Raw genomic sequence first — 23,201 nt, 5'->3', positions numbered from 1 at the left:
AAAAGCAAAATATAACTTATTTTCACCAGCAATTTGACTTGTCAAATTTGACAGTTAGACTTTTGAACCCCACTGTGTGTGCGTGTGTGTGTGTGTGTGTGTGTGTGTGTGTGTGTGTGTGTGTGTGTGTGTGTGTGTATGTATGTATGTATGTATGTATGTATATATGTATATATGTATATATGTATATATATATATATATATATATATATATATATATATATATATATATATATATATATATACACACACATATACATATATATATATATATATATACACATATACATACACATATACATATATATATATATACACACATATACATACATATACATACATACATATATATATATATATATATATATATATATATATATATATATATATTTTTTTTTTTTTTTTTTTGGTAAACGTAAAAGCATGTAGTTTTGCAGGTAAGTAGCAAATAGACTGTCCTTATTTAGGAGTGTTGATCACCATCATTATTGTAGTGACCTCAGCCCAGTTTGATTCTGGTGTCCTGGCTGTAGTAGCCCACCTGGAGCAGAATGGCAATGTCAATTAAGATCTGTACTGCACCACAGACCACAAACTGGGTGGGGCTTTCATTGATCATGAAATACATGGTCTTAAAGATGTCACCAGCAGTCCATAAAAGCACCATCTTTACGCTGAAAAAAAAGACAGAAAAATAGAACATTATATTGAAACATTCAGAAATATTATATATATATATATATATATATATATATATATACACACTCATATACATATATAAAAAGTACATATACCAACTCTCAGCAGTTGGAAAGATCCCACTCAGCTCTGATAAATGCACCCTATTCACCCATACATCAGACTAATGTATTATACAATATCCTGTCCTCCCACTTGATAAAGTCATACATCTGTATATCTCACACGTTTACAAGTCTCTGAATTCTTGTGTAACTGAGTGCAGTGGGGAGCAGCTTTCAGCCACACTTAATTGAATTAAGAGGATGCAATTATTTATTTATTTATATTTATTTATATATATATATATATATATATATATATATATTAAAAAAATCAAGAAATAAAAACATTGTGAAAGGGTGAGGAAATGGGTAGGCTCCAATTATCAAACTTAAAGGGATAGTTCACTCAGAAATGAAAATTACCCCATGATTTACTCACTACAAGCAATCCTAGGAGTATATGACTTTTCTTCCTTCAGACGAATGCAAAGTTACATTAAAAGCTGATATTCAAGCTTTATAATGGCAGTGAATGAGGTCAAGATTTTGAAACCCAAAAAGAGTGCATCCATCCATCATAAAAAGTGCTCCACACGACTCCAGGGGGTTAATAAAGGAAATCAGCAGGTGATGCATTTATGTACGAAAAATATCCATATTTAAAATAAAATAAAAAAAATTAACTTCTGCTAACTGTCGTACATACGTTTGTGGCGTTCCAATGGATGATGTATGAAGTTGTCATAGTGTAAGCTCTTTTGAGAATATGGTCTCGTAAGAACCGTTTTGTTTAAAGCAAAGAAAAAACTTTGGCTTACAGTGGTAGCCAAAATTATTGAAACACCTAACAGATCTGAAAATATTGACCTTTTTTCAATTCTAAAACATGATTTAATTTCATAATGTTAATCAAACAAGCAGATGTTTGCTCGAAGCAAAAAAAAAAAAAAAGGGCATCCATTGGAACGCCACTCTCTCTTCATTTTATGCTGGATGGATGCACTTTTTTGGGCTTTAAAATCTCGACCCCATTCAATGCCGTTATAAAGCTTGAAGGAGCCAGGACATTTTTAATATAACTCCAATTGTATTTGTCTGAAAGAACAAAGTTATATACACCTACGATGCTTGAGAATGAGTAAATCATGGGGTAATTTTCATTTTTGGGAGAACTATTCTTACAGTATTATGGCTCACTGAAGCTATAAACAGATCCATTTATGCATTATATGCAGAAAATTTGCATTTAAATGTCAATTTGACCTTGTGCATCTTGGGACACGGATCAAGCCATCTTCAGGATGCTTGGGGGATCACCAAAGCACAATATTGTGTAAATGTCAATCCTAGTTCTTTAAAAAAAAGTTTAGCAGTAGAAACTTCAAAGAAGCAGCAAAGGATAGAACACTGCATTCTCAGCAGTATTTATGCTGAATGAGTTCATTCATTTCATTCAGTTGTGAAGAGGGGAAATGGTGGTCTAAAGATGAGTACAGACTATACATCAGCTGTCACAGACAGAGAGGAATGAGCATTGGACTTTTTGTGCTCATGGCAATTGCCCGACAAGAGAAATGAGTCTTTCACACAACGTGGGGCAGCAGAAGCAGACATCTACAGTAATGAAATGGTCCATTCTTGCTAGCTGTCTACTTGATGTTGCAAACCCACCCATCTCAACATGACATTGATTATTGTGCATTACGTTCTTCCTTATCACTGCCTGTGCACTTTTTTGGTGTCACAGGAAGATTGCGAATGAGGATCTAGGAACATCTGCCGGCAGGAGATGCGATATTCGCTAACAGCAGCGTGAAATATCATTTATCTGGCTCTCAGATACTTTACAGTGCTAAAATGTCCTGTTATGGACACTGCCCTACTAAATCAAATAGATTAGGCACTTTATCTTCATAGTCCTGGAGCACTTTGTCCACAAAATGCTGATAGTGGTACTCCAAGCAACCTAAAAAAATGAAAGGTGAATGAGGTATAACAATGAACTGAAAAGGATCCTGAAAGTTATACTTCCCATTTGAAAAACTTTTCATAAAATGGAAATGTTTCAGAGCCAGAAATCTCCATTTAAACATCTTTTTTTCTCGTGCTTTGAGAGGAATGTGTCCTCTATGTCTGATCTCAAAGTTACACCCCTCATTCCTCTCCTCCTTCATTTGTCTTTTGCATTAGTCTACTCTAGAGACCATCTTCAAACATCATTAATGGGCATGAAACATTAATGAGGTAATTAAAGGGGGGTGGGTCATCTGTACAAGAGCAATGATAACAGTGACTCCACACTAAAAACCACTTAATGGTTCTCCATCTTCCGCCCAGAGAACACAAACTCTTTCAATTGTTCCCAAACATTCATTCAAACAAACACGCCCTTTCTCGCTCACTAAAACAAACCACTATCTTTTTCCCTCCTCCCCTTCCCCTTCGAGCCCTATGCCGATTGACAGCAGATGAAAGAAATGCTCAGCAAACAGCGAGCAGTGCTTCAGGGCCTCTGAGAGAGCTAGAAGTGATTATTGCATTGATTAGGAGAACTGAGTCCACGCTTACAGCACTCCCAGTCCACATTGAACAGCCCTGCACTCAACCCTGACAAGGATTTCAATTGATCCTCTTCAACCTGACACAAGAAAGAAAGAAAGAAAGAAAGAAAGAAAGAAAGGAGAAAGAGAAAGAGAAAGAAAAAGAAAGAGAAAAAAGGATTATAGCAGCTAAAATGGAAAAAAAAGACAGATCAATAAACAGAAGGAATGATAGAGTGGAAGACAGAATGTTAACATCATAAACAGATGGATAAAAAGTTAAGAACAGACAGAATAAGGGAAAAGAGAGAGTGTTAGAAGAAGGATTGGGTGATAAACTGTATGACCAATAGAACCATAGACAAAATTAATTATTATTATTATAAAATGAAAATTATTAAAAGAATATTATAACTACTGATAGAACAAAAAGTGATAGACAATAATAGAACAATAGGAAGAATGATAGAATGATATAAAGGACAGCAGAATAATAAATCTCTAGAAAGAACTATAAGTGGAATTGTATAATGCCATATAAAAGAACAGCTAGAATGAAAGATTATATAGAATTTATAGAATGATATATAGAATGATAGAGACACAAATAGATAGCATGATAGAGTGATAGAACAATAGATAGAATAATGGAATGATGGAACAACAGAAAATCTTTGAAAATACAGAATGACAGAAAAATAGAGAGAAATAGACAAACACAAAAGATAAACTTAAGAACTTTAAAATGGTTTTGTACAGATGTAAATGACAGACAGACTGACCGACAGACAGATAACTGATAGAATGATAGTTGCAATGACACAAAATGATAGAAAGAACGATAGACCAGCAGACAAACAGAATGGTAGTTATAACAATAGATAGAATGGTACAACTGATTCTTGTATAACTGGGTCTGTTGGTCTGGTGAAGCAGACTTCTTGTCGATAGTTAAAAGGCTAGAGACACCAGACATATACGACAAGAAGACAAGTCTACAGGACCTTTGAAGAGATTTCAGTTTTGACAAATCTGGCAGGCACCTCTTAGAAGGGGCAACATTCTGAAGATCTGCTCCAGACAGATGTAACGACACACCGGCATCTACCTTTGTTTCTCTAGTTTCTCTCTGCTCCATTCACATCGATGGAGTGATAAACCGTGACCAGCGAGTAGCATCTGAAAGAGGCAGCAGAACTCCCTCACTTGCTACAAATGTCCTCAAAGGGACTGAAGAGAAACAGAAACTCGTTGTGCTTCTAGTCGCTCTTCACCTATGGAAAGACGAAGACAAGCGAAAACAAAACCTTGACAATCCGTCAGGGAAATCAACTGTATGAAGGACTGAAGGTAAAAGTAAGCTCTTCAAAACTTTTGCACATTTGAAGACAGGTGAATTCAAACGGTTGGTGAGAGAAAAGACAGGCCATCCTCAACAGAAAGAATATGAAATATGTATGTAGATCGATCCATCCGGCTCAAACACAAGAGAGTTTGCACACTTCCTAAAACAGATCAGTCTCCACCACACACACACAAAGAAAAACATATGAGGAGGAAGTGGAGACATTAAAAGTCCTTAAAATCAAATTATGTTTATCCTCCATATGGCAACCAAACAAGCTCACACAGATCACTGTCTTACAAACAAAGCTTAGCCAATCAAAATAGTCAGAAAATACATTCAGCACAGCTGCGACCTGCTTTAGATGGAAGTAGAATGTTCAAGCGGCATTTTAAATCAGTAGAGTTGGACATTATAACATCCCCCTTGATATATTTCTACTTCTGTATACACAAACCCATTAAGAGCGATGCTAATGTCATACAAATTGGCATGACAACCAGAAAAAATGATGGTTGTCTCTTTCGTCCCCTCCAGAACGCCGGCACGCTGCTTTCTTGTATTTTTCTTGCTCCTCACCCCCTCCTCCACTGTGTTTGCCCTGGAGGGAATATGAATAATTCTGTTGTGGTACTGGTCCTGGCAAGCCGTGGCTGCTAGCGGCTCCTCTAATTCAATCACCAACTCAGTCTGATCAATGGGGACTGTGCAGGATGCTAGCATACTGTACCTCAGCTCACCCTGGGTCATGTGGGGATCCACTCCAATGGTTTTTTCTTCTCTAATTAACCCAGACATGACAGCCAACAACTGTGAGGGGAACAACTCTACTGATAAAGTTCTGTATGTTTGTGTGCCTCTAAGCGATAGCAACTCAAACTTCGAAATTTGTCCATACTTACCTTGCTAATATGTGTTGAGGTGAAATATTACTGTGAGGTATCAGAAATTCAATGGCTATGTTTAGAACAGAATACTTCTATTTCTTGAGTATGAATCATGAACTCTCAATGCCATATTAGTTTTTGTCTGTTTATAAGATTTAGATAACTCTTGCCATTATGTAAATGCTCATTTAAAAAGACATAACTAAAAATGCATTTTTCTTTAAAGAGTGCATATTGACATGGGTTACTATATGCATTTAACAGCAGAACTTTGTGAATTTGTGAATAAAATTAGTTTAAATTTGCAATATCCATGTTTTATCAGTTATCGACCATAACATAAATTTAACAATTTTTATTATTTAACATAATAAAATAATTATTATTGGCTCATCAGATTGTAGTTATTGGCCTTTATTCAGTATTGTGCATCCCATATATTCAGGGATTAATTGAGCTGCACTCCCATTCAAAAACTTGGGTTCTGTGTGGATTTATAAATTGTTTTTTTAAGAAATTAATACTTTTATTCTGCAAGGATACATTAAATTGATCAAAAGTAATGTAAAATAAAAAGAAAACATTGTAAATATGGTAAATAAAGATTTGCCATCACAGGAATACATTTTTCAAATACATTAAAATAGAAAAATATTTTAAATTGTAAGATGCCACAATTTTACTGCCTTGGTGAGCTTAAGAGACTTCTCTCAAAAACGTTTTACCGTCCCCAAACTTGTACACTGCAAAACATATTTACATAATCAGTAGCTTTACTTGGTTTGCAGTAAAATTATCTCATAAAAATCCTAAAACTACACAGATTTACTTGCAAAGCAAAGATAAGACGACTTGTTTTTAGATATATATTGAATGCTTAAAATAAGAAAAAAGGGGGTGAGAAAAGTATCCCAATAGTATAAGAAATGTAATTTAATTTAAAATATATACAATATTTACAAGATATATACAAGAAAACAAGTATTAGTGTACTACATTTGACTTAATGTACAATATACAACCGATACAGTACAATGATTTTTAAACATGCCCCATTATTTTATTGGACTAAGTTAACACTTTGCACAAAACGGGATTAAACATACCATATTGAAATTAAAAATGGCAAGTCTAAGACAAAAAAATAAAAGGTTTTAAAAAGATTTTTATTGCATAATGGACCACATATTAAAAATGTTAAACAACAGTAAGGAGAATGTATAGTAGCTTGTTGGCAAGTAAGAAAAATAAATGGTATCCTTCAGTTTTGTTGACTTGTTTTAGGTTAATAAAGCATTTCTTTTACTCTGCTTGTGTCCATTTTCATGGATTTTGCTTCGCTAGCTATGATAAATTAGTTTTTGCCACCTGGGTGTATAACTGAGCACCATTTGAAGCGAATATAAGGTAGATCACATGCACAAACAGACCACAGAAAGACAAATAGTTCCCACCAGTTGTCATAACAGCAGCCACAACAAATCAGAACCGCATCTATGCTAGCAAGGACAATTTGCTTTCCCCAGATACCCTGTATAGCTAAGTTATATCCACTGCTTCCTTATTTTTATAAATATAGGAAACGTGTGCTATGAGCGTGAATCTCCCAGGGGTAATCAGGGCCGATCAGGGCTCTGTGTGAGCAGCGAGGCCCATGGCGAAGCTCTGTCTCATGGGAGAATCCGGCTGTGTGTCTCTGCTTGTTAGGGAGACCGATTACAGTGCACTCGGCTTCATCAACACAGCAGGGTCCTGATGCTAACTACGCTCTTGACTTAGCATGCAGCCTAAACTCCAGAAACTGGTTTCAGCCTACATTAGGGCTGAGTGGCTCAAACTTTTTTGTTAACTTTTTAGAGCTCCTGTGGAGGCACCTGAACTGGGAGAAGTGAGAGACAAGCAGGTGAAAGACAGTGATGATGCAGTGATGCTTGCTGTGCAATCTGAGTATTTGAGACTTTCAATTCAGTTAGACAAAATATATAAAGTGATTTTTAATTAAAGAACTGCATGGAAATGCCTCTTAATTTCTGTTTCTTTTTCAATCTTACAATGCAAAGATGCCGCAGGTTATTTGTTGGGATTCAGAATTGCAATGACATACAGTATGCAAAACAAGTGGAGCTGTGATGCAACATTTAAGCAAAGTAAAATCTAAAATCTCAGTTTACCTAAAACTTCAACACCATTGTGTTGATAATCTACCGTAGACTCATATTGCTGTTGACTTGAACCAACACTGATGCCATTATTGCAAAAAATTACATACTGAATTATGGATGCTCTTCTGTTTTACCTTTATCTGCATACTAAATTTTGCTACAGCAGCAAAAAATACTTCCACTATTATAACATTCCTCTATTATTGTTATAATTGTGGTGAGGACTACCTATTGTCACTGAATTAGATTCTAAATGTTAGAATGATTATTAAAACTTTATAGTTATAGTTATCAGTATCAGTCGTGGTGTGAATGGCCCTTTACTCCAACAACCTGCATCTCAAGGTCTTTCATTGCATCAGACGAGATTTTTTAAAATGAGGATAATGAGTGTGAGTGTGTTGGAGACTATGCTGTAGGAGAAAAAGGGTTTCACGGGGTGAGACTCCATGTATGCTGGTTCGTTAAGTCTGTTTAATTAGAACCATCATCAAAGAGTCCAGACCAAGGCTAAAGACGATAGCCGTTTGGAATATAATTCACACTGAATGTGGTTGTCAGATACGCACAAGAAAAACTTAGATAAAATAGGTTGAGCTCCTTTTGCTCACATGTGTCAACAGAGCCCCCAGGGTACAAAATCTGAAATGGAAAAAGATCAGGAAACGATTTCTGTAAAAATACAAATGTGATCACACTAAAAAAGCCCCTGTCAAGAATTCTGAGGGCCTTTCAAAACTTGAAAAATGGGGTAAAGCCTCATGGGAGAAGGGAGTCAGCGTGTTGCTGGATACCCGGTCCATTAATGTCAGTCACAGTCTAAGACACACATTGCCCTGGTGTTCCTCACTTCATCCTGTTCTTACAGCTTTGTTTCCACTAGAGCAACATGAATTTAAACAGCAGCAGAAGTGGACAAAGAATCAACGAGAAGTTCAAATGAAGAGAAAGAAGGTCAACAAGAGATGGGAGCTCTCAGAGAATAGCAAGGGGAGATGGGCCATTTAAATCCTTCAAATTCAATAAATGTCTGGCTCAAGGGCACAGCGTAGGACCCTCCCCGCTTCACTGGCCCGTATTAAAGACAGTAGGAGGGTACGGATGGTTGGTCTTGTTAAAGACAGTACTGCATGTGTCATTGGAAGAGGTACTGATGTGGAGTCTATCACAATACCTTGTAATACTCTCTCTACAAGGGCACAGCAACCTAGTGAGCTGCAAAGCTAGAGAGCATTTTACAAAAAGTGCCTACACTGACATTTGTGCAAAATATAAGTTTATAGAGTAAAAAGTTTAAAAAGTTTATATATATATATATATATATATATATATATATATATATATATATATATATATATAAATGCAAAAAATACCCCAAATAATTAAGTATGGTTCCTTGCTCAATATGTTATGACCTCAATCACTTTTACCATAGTGCATGGTTTGAAAATGACATTTATATAACATAACCAGATCCATATATATGGCTGTTCTGACAGCAAGCTTGCTCGGTAGCACACCCGGTAGAGCACTACACTCGATAACGGTACTGTGAAACGAGAATCAAGATAAAAGACTTGCAGAAGCAAGCTAAAATGGTATGGTTATTCCAGCAAATGTGTTTTGATCTCAGTTAGGTTTAGTGTGCATGGTACATTATTTTAAAATGTGATAGAATCCAGAAGTCAATGTAATAAAACATTGCTAGTTTCATATTTATCTCTATTGGAAACACTGGAACACTACTGGACTATTAACTTGCAAGAAACGTATATAATATTGCAGAAATGTTGCCACAGGCACGTTTTTCTAATAAGGCTGGGTTGGAATTTTAAGACAATATTGTTAAAATTTTAACATGCATTAAAAGCAGTAATCCAGCCTGATGGCTAAAACTGGGAGACTTAGGAGGAGTTTTTCCCCCGAGGTCACCAGGCTCCTAAACTCAAAACCAGCCTCTTAACATCTTCATGCCTCCACCTAATATTCACTTTATCAGTAAGACATTGATCATTCACTACCTCACACTGACAGTGTCAATCTGTTTGCACATTTGCCTCTTGTACATTCCTGTGTATCTTAATACAGTATTTAAGACTACAGTATAATGCACATATCCACATTGCCTTTTGTACATCCCTGGGTATCTTAATATTTAAGAATAGTCTACTTTCATGCACATTATTTTGCATTTAATATTTAATTCTACAGTATACATCTTTTTTTATATTTTATTCTTACATTTTTATTGTTTACTTTTATTTTGTTCTTTCATAGCTATATTAATGTATTTTTTTTATTTATGTACTCTTTAATAAGCTGACTCATATTCCACTGCTGGTTATATATGCTCTATATAAGAAGTCGTAGCCTAATGGTTAGAGAGTCGGGCTCGCAATCTAAGGGTTGTGAGTTCGAGTCTTGGGCCGGCAGGAATTGTAGGCGGAGGGAGTGCACGTACAGTTCTCTCTCCACCTTCAATACCACGACTTAGGTGCCCTTGAGCAAGGCATCAAACCCCCGACTCCTCCCCGGGTGTGTGTTCACAGTGTGTGTGTGTGTTCACTGTTCTGTGTGTGTGCACTTCAGATGGGTTAAACGCAGAGCACAAATTCTGAGTATGGGTCACCATACTTGGCTGAATGTCACGTCACTTATATAATTGTGTATGTGACGAATAAAAATCTGAATCTTGAAGAGATCAAATTGAAACGCTCAACACTGACACTAGCATTTCTCATGTCGTCATTTTTTTTTTTTGCAAACAGTTTGTTGTTAGCATGTTGCTAATTCTAAGCTTCAATAAGCATACAATTACCTTGCACACATAAATGTTGGATAAACCAGTTAGTCTGTGAAATACATTTACCTAATTTAAACGTTTTATAATTAATACTTTTTGGTACTGAACAATTAAAGCAAAATGGTACTAAATGAATTATATTCACATATAACCAACATACTAGGTTTTGGAATGGAGCCAAAAGTGACCAGGGGCTGTCAAGCTCCCTAAAGTCCCATAAAATAGTTTATAAAACCTGTTTATTATTTTTTGAGTCTTCTCCGTTCAAACAATAACTTTGTATGAGGAACAAATCAAAATTTCTCAATTATTCATTATATGCAGAAACTCGAATCTCATTCACATAGTCTGTATACTAAAACTTAATTATAGACAAATCACAAATGCAATGTCAAATCTGAATTAATTGAGTGAACTATTATTATTATTTTAAATATTAATTTAGTAGTTTCTCCACATTTAATCATTTTAGACAAAATCCCAACAAGTTAGTGTGGAACTTTGTCAGGTTTAAACTAGGTTCACTAACTATTTATAAACCGATATTTAACACAATGTACTATACACACACACACAAACACTGCAGTGCTGTCTTGGTGACAGATATTTTTCACTCACAGATGTTGAAGGATAGCTTTAAATATACACTCTGAACCATGTCTCCAAAGACTTCGCAATAATAATAAATTCACTCGCATACGCAAAGAAACACAGATGTCAGTGCAGTGATCGGTTGAGGGCCGTCAACGCCTGCAGACACTCTGAAATCACATCGGGGCAAAGGCATTACACACTACATGCTATGGCAGTGACACATTCATTGTGTTCATAAAAAGATGGATTTCCAGAGAAATGCCATTTACATTAGCTTCCATTTTCCCTCTCTCTGCTTAAACTGTTCTCACAGTGTTTAATTTGACTCATATAGGGGAGCCTGGAGACTGCGTCACATCGAGTTCTCTGGAGCAGACCATGAGATGAAGGGCTACTGAAAAAACTTTAAAAGGGGGAAAAGGAGCTGGCTTCAGCTGAAGTGGAGCTGATCTTGAGCTGTGATTATTATGCTGACTGAAGCCTGAGGCTAAAGATATTAGCTTTACTCTAAATTCTCTCTGGTGCTCATTCTGGGCTTTTTATTTATTTATTTTTTAAGTACCAGTAAGGTCAACTTTATTTCACCAAGGAGTCTTTGGATTTGAGCAGAGTGGGCTAAATCATCAATTAACAAGCTCATTAGCTGTCTAAAATTAATTATCATCATTACGTGCCTTTAATGAGTTATGTCTTGGGTGAAGCATGTCTTGAAAACAATTACTGTGCGAGAACTGAACCTTCTCACCATCTACCGGTCATGGCACAGGCGACACGCATTATGGCAACAATGAGCAAAAACTACAACGAGAAGTTGTGAGGCACAGGCTGTATATTTTGAATGCTACATGGAAAATAACAGACATGGACATACTGTTTTTTTTGTGTCTAATTAAACTAAATATAAAACCCTGAAAACTAAAGTCATCTGTTTTAAATGCAACCATTACAGTTAAAGGAATAGTTCACCCAAAAATGAAAAGTTGATAAATTGTTTACACAAGCTTCCTTATGGATTATTGTGATGTTTTTAGCCATTTTGGACTCTCATTCTGACGGCACCCATTCACTGCAGAGGATCCATTGGTGAGATTGTGATGTAATGATAAAAAAGTTTTTCAAATCTGTTCTGATGAAGAAACAAACTATCTTTGATGGCCTGATGTTCATTTTCGGGTGAAATATTTCTTTCAGCATCATAACTATATAATGCAAGTATTGAAAAATGTTTATAATTTAAATGATTTTCCGATTCACTTGGGACAGAGCTGTTTTTAGATTAAGTATTTTCAAAGAACAAATTCACCTTTGCTACTAATCTAATGCTCACTTAATCTAAAAGCAAATGTAAAAAGAGGGGAAATGAGCATCAACAATATTGATAAATTGCCTCTAAAATCATCTGATAAATTATATGGTACGGATATATTGTGCATCCTTAGAGTCAACATTACAATGACTACACTAAATTTTTACACTAAACCGTTTACAATGAATTCTGGGATTGTATTTTCTGCTTGGTAAGTTTTTGAATGTAACATTTTAATGTAATGTAAGGCCCCAATTAAACATATTATTAAAAGATCAAAAACAGTTTGGGTCTTGTTTACCTCATTCCTCGGGTGGAGCGGTTGTTGTAGTTCTGCAGCAGCTGAGGCAGTCCCAACATGGCTTCAAACATTACAGCCAAAGAGCCCAGGGCCTCCACAAACAGAACCCAGTCCAGAAAGAGGAACGTTATGAAAGCACACAGCAGCGTGAAGGCAAAGCAGAACATCAGATAGTCCTCAAAAGAACTCCAGCTCCAAAAATACCGAAGGTCTAAATCTGTAGGAGAAACAAAGAAAGAAAGATAAAAAGGATCGTAAAAATATTTCAAATACAGACAATGCAATATCTCCAGGCATCTCTCTATAATACTACCCAAGAAAATAAGAAAGGGAAACTTTAAAGCATTTTATCATTAGTATGCATATCACAGAGCTCAACACCTCACATAAACTCTCTCACGCTATTTGAAAAGTTAAATGAGCTTTGAAACCTGTGTGCCTGTTTCTGCAAATCTCCATTTCATAAAGAAACCCATTTACGACAACTCAGCATTTCATTTACAATTTTCCTGAGAGCCGTGAAATAAATGACCAAGCTCTCCAGAGGAACACAGCCAAACATTCAGCAGTGAGGATTAAGCACTTGCATAAAATAAAGACACAGACACACAACTGTTCTCCAGTCAGCAGAAAAGAAACCATACACGTTTTGATATATATAAAAAGTTTGGGGTCAGTAAATTTTTTGGGAAAAGAAACATTTAAGACTGCTGAAAATGCAGATTTGCCTTAACATTAAAATAAATTAAATATATTAGAAAACATTTCTTTAAACTGTTCACAGAAAACATCTTGTTATGCACAAGTGATTTTTTTTTGTATGTATTTTTGCTCAAATAAATTCAGCCTTGATGAGCATAAGACTATTCTTTTTAAAAACTAAAGACTAAAATTTCTAATTAAAAACTTTGTACAAAATATGTATATATATATATATTATTTATATGTATATATAATATGTGAGTTTGCAGCAGAATATAAGTAAATAAAATGGAAATCATTAAGATATAATCAAAATATAATGCATTATAAAGGTATTCATAATGTACACTGTAGTTACAAATATTTATGAAAAGACAATGCATTAAAGTTAAAAAGCAATGTAATATCGGCAGATTCCTTGTTACATCTGAAATTAGTTTGCAATGTGTTTTTACAACGAAGGTGCATTACAAAGCATAATGCATAAAAAAATTTTTATATAAAAGGGCATCAAGTAAAGTGTAACCTACATTTTTTTTTTCTGAATGAATTGCCAAGTGATAACTATAACTTTGATCAAATAAACAGTTAATAAGATAAATTAGTACATTTATATAAAGAACTATTAATGTAAAAATGGAAATTAATATCAAATTTTGATACATGTTTTGACTGGTCTCTTAAGAACCAGTAAAGAGACAGACAAATAAGAAACAGGATAGTGAAGACAGCTTCTTTGTCACATTGGTCATCTCTACATTAGTGATCACAAACCATGTGAAACTTGCTGACATGATCGACGAGTACCTGTCTCTCACCCAAACTGATGGCACAGGATCCTGAAATGAGCTGACATCAGCTCCAGAGAATTGATAGCTAAATAATAGCCCTATTTGTTACAGCTGTGAGTGGAGTGTCAGAGAACCCGCAGACCACACGGTGTCATTTAGTAGGTTTTATGTTCCGATTTCTTGCATGCATCTACCTGACAGGCATCGGCACTCTAGTGTGGCCGCTGTGCCATCCGCTGTCGGGAAATGTTTGCATGACTGTGTGGTACATCAAGGGGCGAGACGTCTGGATGTGTTTGTGTGATTAATGCACCGTATTATCAGAAAACTCACGGCTTGAAATTGGAGAACAGATAGTATCAGGAATGAAAAAGCCTCAGAAATCACATAAACGTTAAGTGCTAAGCTAGGAAGGAATAGAAAAAAATATGAACGGCCTCTTCCTGACAATATAAAAGTATTATTTCCATGAATTTGTGTGATATCAGCTGTGGTCCCACTATATGTGGTAATAATAGATTTTGGAACATTCACATAATATAATTTAACATTTTTAATTTTTGATAAACAGCAGATTAGGTTAAATGTCTCTCTCTAAGGCACATCTGTGATCACTGAAAGCTCCTTACAGGGATCAAACCACTTGCTTTCTGGTAAACATTTTTGAAAATAAGACACTAAACACTATGCAAATTCAGCTATCTACAAATAAAACACAAATGCACAGTTATTTGGCGCAGAAAACAAACACTGACCCTTTATTTGTAATAAACAGCATTAAATAAAACGCTCTAATAATTGAATTACCGTATTTTCCGGACTATAAGTCACACTTTTTTCCATAGTTTGGCTGATCCTGCAAATTATAGTCAGGTGCGACTTATTTATCAAAATAAATTTTACATGAACCAAGAGAAATTAATCAAGAGAAAACATTACCATCTACAGCCGCGAGAGTGCGCTCAATGCTGCTGAAAGTGCTCCTGTAGCCTACACTGTCTCTGACTGAAAACACAGAGCACCCTCTCGCGGCTGTAGACGGTAATGTTTTCGCTCCTTGGTTCTAAATAAATGCGACTTATAGTCCAGTGTGACATATGTTTTTTTCCTCATCATGACGTATTTTTGGACTGATGCGACTTATACTCAGGTGCGACTTATAGTCCGAAAAACACGGTATTCATCTGGGTGCAGAATAGGGCTGAGCGATTAATCGAAATCGAATCGAAATCGCAATGAGACGTTGCGATTTGCTAATCGCAAAAGCCTGCGATGTGGACGCGATATTACGCTGTTCTAGCATATGAATGACTGTGAGCCTTCAGTGACCGTCTTAATAACCAATAGAGTGAGAGCACCTCCGTTCTCCCCAATCAGCTCTGCTCTAGGCAGCTGTGTAAACGCCCTCCATAAAAAAAAAAACAAAAAAAGGCAACCGTTAAGGGGTGTAACATTTCCGTCACATGTTTGAGTCATTCAGCCAGTCACAACGCACTGGATAGCCAATCAGCGTACACCTTGCTTTTCAGAACAATAAGCTTTGTAAAAATCGACACATTTCATGCATGTGCTGGAACAGAGTAATATCGCCTCCACATTGCAGGCTTTTGCGATTAGCAAATCGCAACGTCTCAAATCGCGATTTCGATTCGATTAATCGCACAGCCCTAATTCCTATAACATTCCTGGTAAATTTCAAACTTGGAATATTTTTAAAATTCCCCAGACAAAGCTCCCATGGAAATTTTCTGCCTCTTTGCAACCCTAATAAAAATGCACCAAGCTCATTCCACACTGTAAATGATACCTCAAATCATATGTGTTGCTGTGGAATTAACTGACCCCTGATAAAACAGGCATGAATAAGTATAGCAGAATGACATTGAATGAGTCATCCAAACTATAATTTGGGACAAGAAGATCATAGATTCTAGACAGTGGGCTTTTTGACCGGCAAACACCCAGAACACCTTAGAAACAGTATATAAAATGCCATCATCCTTCATCCAGGCTGATGGGCAAGCTATAACCTCTCATGATCCAGAACAACTTGTTCTCTACCTGTGGCATTCAGAATGAAACGGTCACACTTCAAAACGATAGATAGAGCACAGACGTTTCTTCTCAGATGTCCACAGATCAAACATTTCAATTACTAACAGCACCTCAAAGTTGGAAGTGTGCCTTGTGGCACTCATCTCTTGTAAAAAACATATCTGTAGTCTTGACCTTCATCAAGATGTCAGGCCAATAACAAAAGGTTTTAGCTTAGTACTGCTTCAAATCTGATCTTTAGATTGAACCTAAAGCCTGATATCTACAAACCACACAAAACTTAAAAGACTTATGATGCATGATATATGGGCTATTCCTGATAGTACAGATGTACAATGCAGCATCATCACTTATCAGCCAATATTCAATATGAAATTTAGATTTTTGGGATTAATTTAAAAAAATACCAAATTATTATCTGCTAATTGTAATCAGGCAGAATTTTAATACAGATGCATCCAAAATCATATCCCCTTCCTAGAAATGACTAAATTAATTTTTTACTCTTTAGGACAAAATCATATAAATATATACACATTTTATATATATATATATATATATATAAAATGTGTATATATTTATATGATTTTGTCCTAAAGAGTAAAAAATTAATTTAGTCATTTAATTTAGTCATTTCATATATATATATATATATAAACTCTTTCCAGTTCTGTTTACTAGTACTTAAACTAAGGATTGAATAATGAACATGTAAGCATTAAACTCATATGGCTTAGAGCTCACCTACCAACATTTGCTAATTATTTACAATGATTGTTACAAAACTCAATTAATATTCATGACCCAAGTCTAGCCTGGCAGAGTTTGAGAGCAAAACTATGCCAGAAAGAAAACATCCTGAAGAGTGAAAATGTGAACAAAAAGAGAAGTCAACACTGACAAAAATATGCATTGGCTGATTAGTTAAAAAAAAAAAAAAAAAAAAAAAAAAAAAAAAAAAAAACACATTTGAGGAAAGTTTCATTTTTAAATTGCATTTCGTATTCCTGTCAATTAGGCATTTAGAACCATGTCGTAGTTAGGAAAAGAGACTGATGAGATATTTAATGTGCTGAGAAGGATCATTCCGATCTCTCTGCCCATGTTTGGCCGCTATCTATGGTGGCTACAGTAGGTTTCTGGGTTTTGAGGACACTTAAATTAAAGGCATGCTGAAGAACAGATGTGCAGAACTGCTGAATAATTCATAAAGTTGATAACATGTTCAGAAATAGCCATGTACACACATAAACTTTAGTCTATCAATAACCTACAGAAGCATTAACCCCGCCTCCTCATTGGCATATTCAGTACAGTTCTATCTTCTTTTTGACCGACATAAACACAACTACTTAAATCTGATGCACGACTTGAATATTTATACAATTCATTGAAACTTCTTTGCATTGATGCTTAGTATGCATTTGTTCAACATATTTTTTGTCAAGTGTGACAATTGTATTTACATTAAGCAGTTCTTTCCCTCTCCCACACACACAGTTTATCCATGATAAGCAGTATGAGTCCTAAAGAACCTTCTGATTCGGTGTCTTTTTGACTGACAAAACTACTCTGAGTTGATCCACTCAATGAATATTCATGCACTAAAGGCATACGCACACCACTTTGCAATGGATTTCATGCATGCATACCCATAGCATGTGCTTCTTTCCTGCCAAGTGTGACCAGTCTATCTGCATTAACCTCCATTTGGAGCTCACTGAATATTAATTAGCAACCTTGTGGGTTAATTAGTGAAGCAGTTTTTCCAAGTAAAAATAGTGCTTTTACACATGCATGCGTCATATTTGTGAAATGTTTTGCTGGGTATATGAGGAAACATCTGGAACAGGCACCAAGCAAGTCCCAATCCGAAAGCCTCGACCCGAATGTCTCCTCAACCTACAGCTAACCTTGGTGAGCTCTGACAGCCCTGATGCAACTTTACAGCAATACATCTTTGAGAGATAGTTAGAAGGTGGTTGAGAAAACTATGATGGTGCGATGGGCTGCCTCGAGGTTTGCCCTTGGCTGGCTAACATTTTGTGTTGGAAACAGGTAATCGATTGAGATTCTAGATAAATAGAGACTTTAAATTAAATGAAAACAGATAATTAGGTATGGGGGATCAGGAGGGGTAATTAAGCAGTTGATCCCAAGAGGAGTGAATACGATAGCATGTGCTGGGAAAAGACTTCAGCATCTAGAGGTCGAACATCTGTGTGGTGATGCTGGAGAGAGGTCACTAGGGGTTTGAATGCCTGAAAATACAAAGTCGAATGATTAATTTAACCTTAGTAATTCACGGCACTGTAGAGTGACCTTCTGTTATCCATGAAGGTGGAAGTGCTTCTCTCAAAAAGCATCCTTGGGCCATTGAGGGTGGTGACTCATTCAGATTAACTTCTTCAGACAAACATCACCTATAACCTTCAGCATGGGAACTCTTATCGCAACACCCAGAACCAAATATATCTAGAATATACTGCATTCACAGCAGAGAAAAATGACTCTTGGTAGCCACCAGCGATGCTGAAAAATATTTTGAAATAAAAGCTGTTTTAGCTGATTGGGACATCATTCACTGGTAGTGTTACAACTCATGAATATTATGAATATCAATTAGGACGGTGGCCTTGAAGGCCTTTTTCAAATCAGGTCCTCCACAAATTAAACCACTAGAGAAAATAAAAACAAAAATGGAAATCAAATCAAAGCTTTGTATTTATGTATGCATGCATGTACCCTAAACACACTCACACATACATGCATTCTTGAATCTGATTTGCTGACAAATGTTTTAAAGTGTGCAATTATATATAAAGATATATAGATAGATATATAGGTATATGAGAAGGCCTCAATACCTCATCAGAAAGCACGTACACTAGGGATTGTCAGTCATTTAAAGCAGCTTATCTTCCTCTCATCTCCCTTGATGATGGTGTGTACTGGTCAATATTTAAAGCCATTACTGAACAGAGGCCTGATTTTTTTTTTTTTTGTCTCTCTCTCCTTATCACACTTCTCCTCTGTCCTGCTGCTTTGTCACTGATGGACATCCAGATCACCTTCACGCCAGTGTGTGTTTGTGTGTGCGCGCAAGTATCTGGATTATCCAACTAAATCTTAATCGTTCTCTGTGATAAATCTAAGTGTAAATGAGAGGGGAAAGGAGGGATTAGGTATTTAAGAGTAAAAGCATTCTCTCAGACTGACTATTCTGTTTGAGTTCAGCAGTCATGCTCAACCATTCTCTAACCTCAGGCAATGACATCGAGAGCGCTTTGCCAAAGCAACTCTTCGTGTCTACCTGTGCATTCAGTCATCTTCCTGCTAAACGCGGCGAGGGCAGGTGGCCGCGGAGGGAGGGCTCATGCAGAAGCTCTATCACTTTACCCAGCTGTGCTGAGGGCACACAATTTTAACTACAGTCACGGCCCCTGAGCATGCAACAAACCCACAGATGTTTATAAAGCAAAGAGGTTAACCAATCACCACATTCAGGACTTAAACTGTGATTAAGGAAGGCACAGCAATGCACCATATTGTTATCTGTGATATTATTAATTTATATTATCAGAAAATATAGACTGTATACAGAGGCCAATATTAGATAGTCAATTTTACATGCTTGCCCCAATTACTTCTTTGTCATAATCAAGTGGTTACTTAAAGCGAATATTTAAAAACACTAATAATTGCATAACATTACGTAGACATAAAAAGTAGTTTAATTTATTTAATAAACATTAAAAATACTAAAGATCAGTGTTATTTTAGTATAATTAGGAAACTATTACATTTTGAGTCTGTTTTGTAAATAATTTTCCACCTTCATTTTAAAGTTTTAGTAATTTCATTGTTTTCATTTTTATTAGTTTTTCTTTTTACTTCAATTTTAGTTTTAGATATCTTAGCACATCACATTAAACTAAATGAAAATGATAAACGTTGCCTTAACTAGAGGAATAATTTTGTACAATATTTTATTTCAATTAACATTCATTTCAAGTAATGAAAATGTCTTAATGGTTTTAGTTAACTATAATAACCCCGCTAATGGTTAAAAAAAAAAAAAAACTTTAACGGGACTTTAACGTGTTAATTGAGATTAATTAATTACACAAAAAATAACGCGTTAACTAAGATTAATTAATTACAGAAAAAAAATCCCGTCTTTTTAATAACTTATTTTTGCACCGCGGAACGTTTCTCACTGGATGAGTTTCGGCGGACCGATTATACTGGAGCACCAACTAGCGTTCGCATATCACCGCAGCACATCGAACCTCAAGCATCACCTCAACGCAAAACATATAGCAGCTAGCGTGGACTTTACACTTTATGTTGAACTTGCAACAGTTTATGTTGAACTCTTTATTGTTTTGGCCAAGGTTATTGAGAGTTGGACTCAGTATGTTATGGCATCTGAAGCAACAGAGAGATGTTTTCTAATAGTCAGGGTTTCCAATGTCATGAATGTAATTGACAGTATTGTGTTTTACTTAAAAAAACACTTTACAGAAGGTTCCAGCACCTATAAGCTTCCTGAATTTCTGAAATGTACTATTTCTAAATTGTTTCTAAATATGCTATTGCTACACTTCATGGCAAAAATTGCACTGGTCTGCTAGACTTGGTTGAACAAAAATAAACAATATTTTGTTGCTTAAGCTTATGTATTCAGTCATTATTCAATGGTATACTATAAATCCATGTGAAAAAAAATTACTTCTCACTGTTCTCAGGTCAAATTTTTATATGGGATTAAAATGCGATTAATTTCGGTTAATTAATTATATATATAATTAATTAACCGAATATATAATTAAATAATATATATAATTACTATTATTAACAAATCTTAAAATAATTTTTTATATTGTACATAAAGGTTGTGATGCCTAATATAATTGCAGCATTTACAACAAGTGATCACTTTTTTTTATAAATAGCATTGAATTTGATTGAATTATTGATAGGTTTTCTGCCATTACATTAAAATAATTAACGGTTTACTGGCATAAGGCCATAATAATAATATTATGCTTACCTGCTTCTATTGACCCTGACCTGAACATCTGTATTTCGAAGATATGAATAGAGTTAATAAACTTCAAAAAATTAACTGTTTTTGAGCTCAATAACGAATCCTAAACTGTAAAAAAAAAAAAAGTTTTAATACATAAGGTTTATTGGAGTGGAGTCCTTTTTACAAGAAAATGCTTGAAAATGCTTTGAAAAGGAAAAAAAAAATGCAGGACTTACTTTGAAACAGTGTATGCAAATGCCATTTAAGAAATGCGTCTGAAGAGTTTAGCTGAACTTGAACCTAACCCTTAAAACCAATCAGTCAGCTAATCTAATATAAAGTTTTAGCATGGTACATAGGACTCAAGTCAACCAATAAGCGGGCCACAGTCTACTACAAGGGATGTGTGAGATCATTGAAAAGCAGTTAAGTAACTCTAAACTCAAGCGTCTCCACTACCACATCAATGTCAAGTGATGGACTCTCTGCTATATGATGAAATCTTACCCTCACTGCTTTCCTCTCGGCCTGTCAGTGATTACCCGGGCAAAAACACACTGGACAGCTTGTCAGCACTGGCCAGTATTTCATCAGGGATTCTGGAGTTACGAGGCAGCATTAGGCATGCAGGAGAAGAGAAAGACTAGATGAGAGGGAGAGGAGAACACTAAAAGCAACTCTGATATGGGTTACATAAGACTATGCAAGACACTGACGGTGAGCCAAGGACACAGCATAAAGAACACACACACACACACTCACGCTGCAGGAGGGATTCCCCAAACAATGAGGATGAGCCAATGCAAGATTTACCTGCTATGACAGTGCAGCCGTTTATGCCGCACCATGACTGCATTGAGACTGCAGAGGATCTGGGATGTGCTGCACAATTCAGTCAATGACATAATTCACAGTTAAAGGGAAGGGTGTGAAACTCGTGTTAATGAGAAGGGGAAAACAGTGCCATCAGACAAAAACGGACAACGTACAGATGGAGGTGAGAGAGTGGGGTGTGAAAAGAGAGAGCGAGAAAGAGAAAGAGAGAGATTAGAAACTCATTTCAAAGTCAGAACTGAACAATTCATCAACATCTAAAGCAGCATAAGGAATTATAATGCTGCAAGGTGAATCTGTCGCTCCAGCAGTGTGTGGTTCTTCAAAAATACTTGATTTTAATAAAATTAACATCTTTTTCTTTCTGTTATATGAAGGTCACATTAAAACTTCCTTGGAAACATTTTTTAACATGATCTTCAGCATTTAATTTGATAATTCTTTGTGCTTTTCATTAAATACAGCAGATGAAATCATGTCATTAATTCCTATACATTTTTATCAATAGTCCAGTGTTATACTATTATACTTTGTTAATATTTTGAATGTTTTTATTTTTCCACTTTTTCGTTTTCATTTCAAAGTTTCAGTAATTTAGTTGTTTCTAAATTTTTTACTACTTTTTTCAGTTTAAGGTTTAAGAAATTTTAAATTTATTAATTAATAAATTAATAATTTTCTATTTAGTAACAAAAACTGTTACCTTGACAACTTGCTGAAATATTTTTTTTTACAATTTTATTTTACATTAATGTTTGTTTTATTACAAGTAAAAATTGGTTTTAAATTTTAGCTTCAGCTTTAGTTAACTATAAGGCGATAGACAGTCTTAACGTTTTACTGAGTGTAAATTATGCATAATCAATTTTGACACAAATAGCTGTTCGTCAGTTGAAGAATTATTTTCATCCTGACCAGCAATTCTGCTACTAGCAAATTTTTCAAAATAAATGTGTACTTGTTTATCATGGAGACAACATTGTCAGTAAAGAGCATGCATGAGAGAATATGAGACAAGTGCAAAGACAACAAAGAAAAATAAAGAAAAATTTAAATTTAAGCAAAATTCTGTAAACTGACCAAATTATGCAAAAAGTGTAATT

The 23,201-nt window shown here is 35.4% G+C and overlaps 1 protein-coding gene across 1 annotated transcript in view; it reads right to left on the bottom strand.

The window, feature by feature from the left end:
* Window positions 1–409: 409 nt before the first annotated feature.
* Window positions 410–23,201, bottom strand: part of LOC113118246 (PQ-loop repeat-containing protein 1-like) — a 37,585-nt gene continuing 14,793 nt past the window's right edge. Inside the window, exons 4-5 of the mRNA XM_026287288.1 lie at window positions 12,682–12,898; window positions 410–674 (exon numbers count right to left, since the gene is read on the bottom strand). Coding sequence (XP_026143073.1) covers window positions 500–674; window positions 12,682–12,898 — 392 coding nt within the window. The 3' untranslated portion in view covers window positions 410–499. The remainder of the gene's footprint in view (window positions 675–12,681; window positions 12,899–23,201) is intronic.

The sequence above is a fragment of the Carassius auratus genome, chromosome 18 (genome assembly GCF_003368295.1).
Source record: "Carassius auratus strain Wakin chromosome 18, ASM336829v1, whole genome shotgun sequence".
NCBI lineage: Eukaryota > Metazoa > Chordata > Actinopteri > Cypriniformes > Cyprinidae > Carassius > Carassius auratus.
The sequence above is the reverse complement of the archived record's forward strand: the minus strand, read 5'-3'. Positions and strand labels throughout refer to the sequence as shown.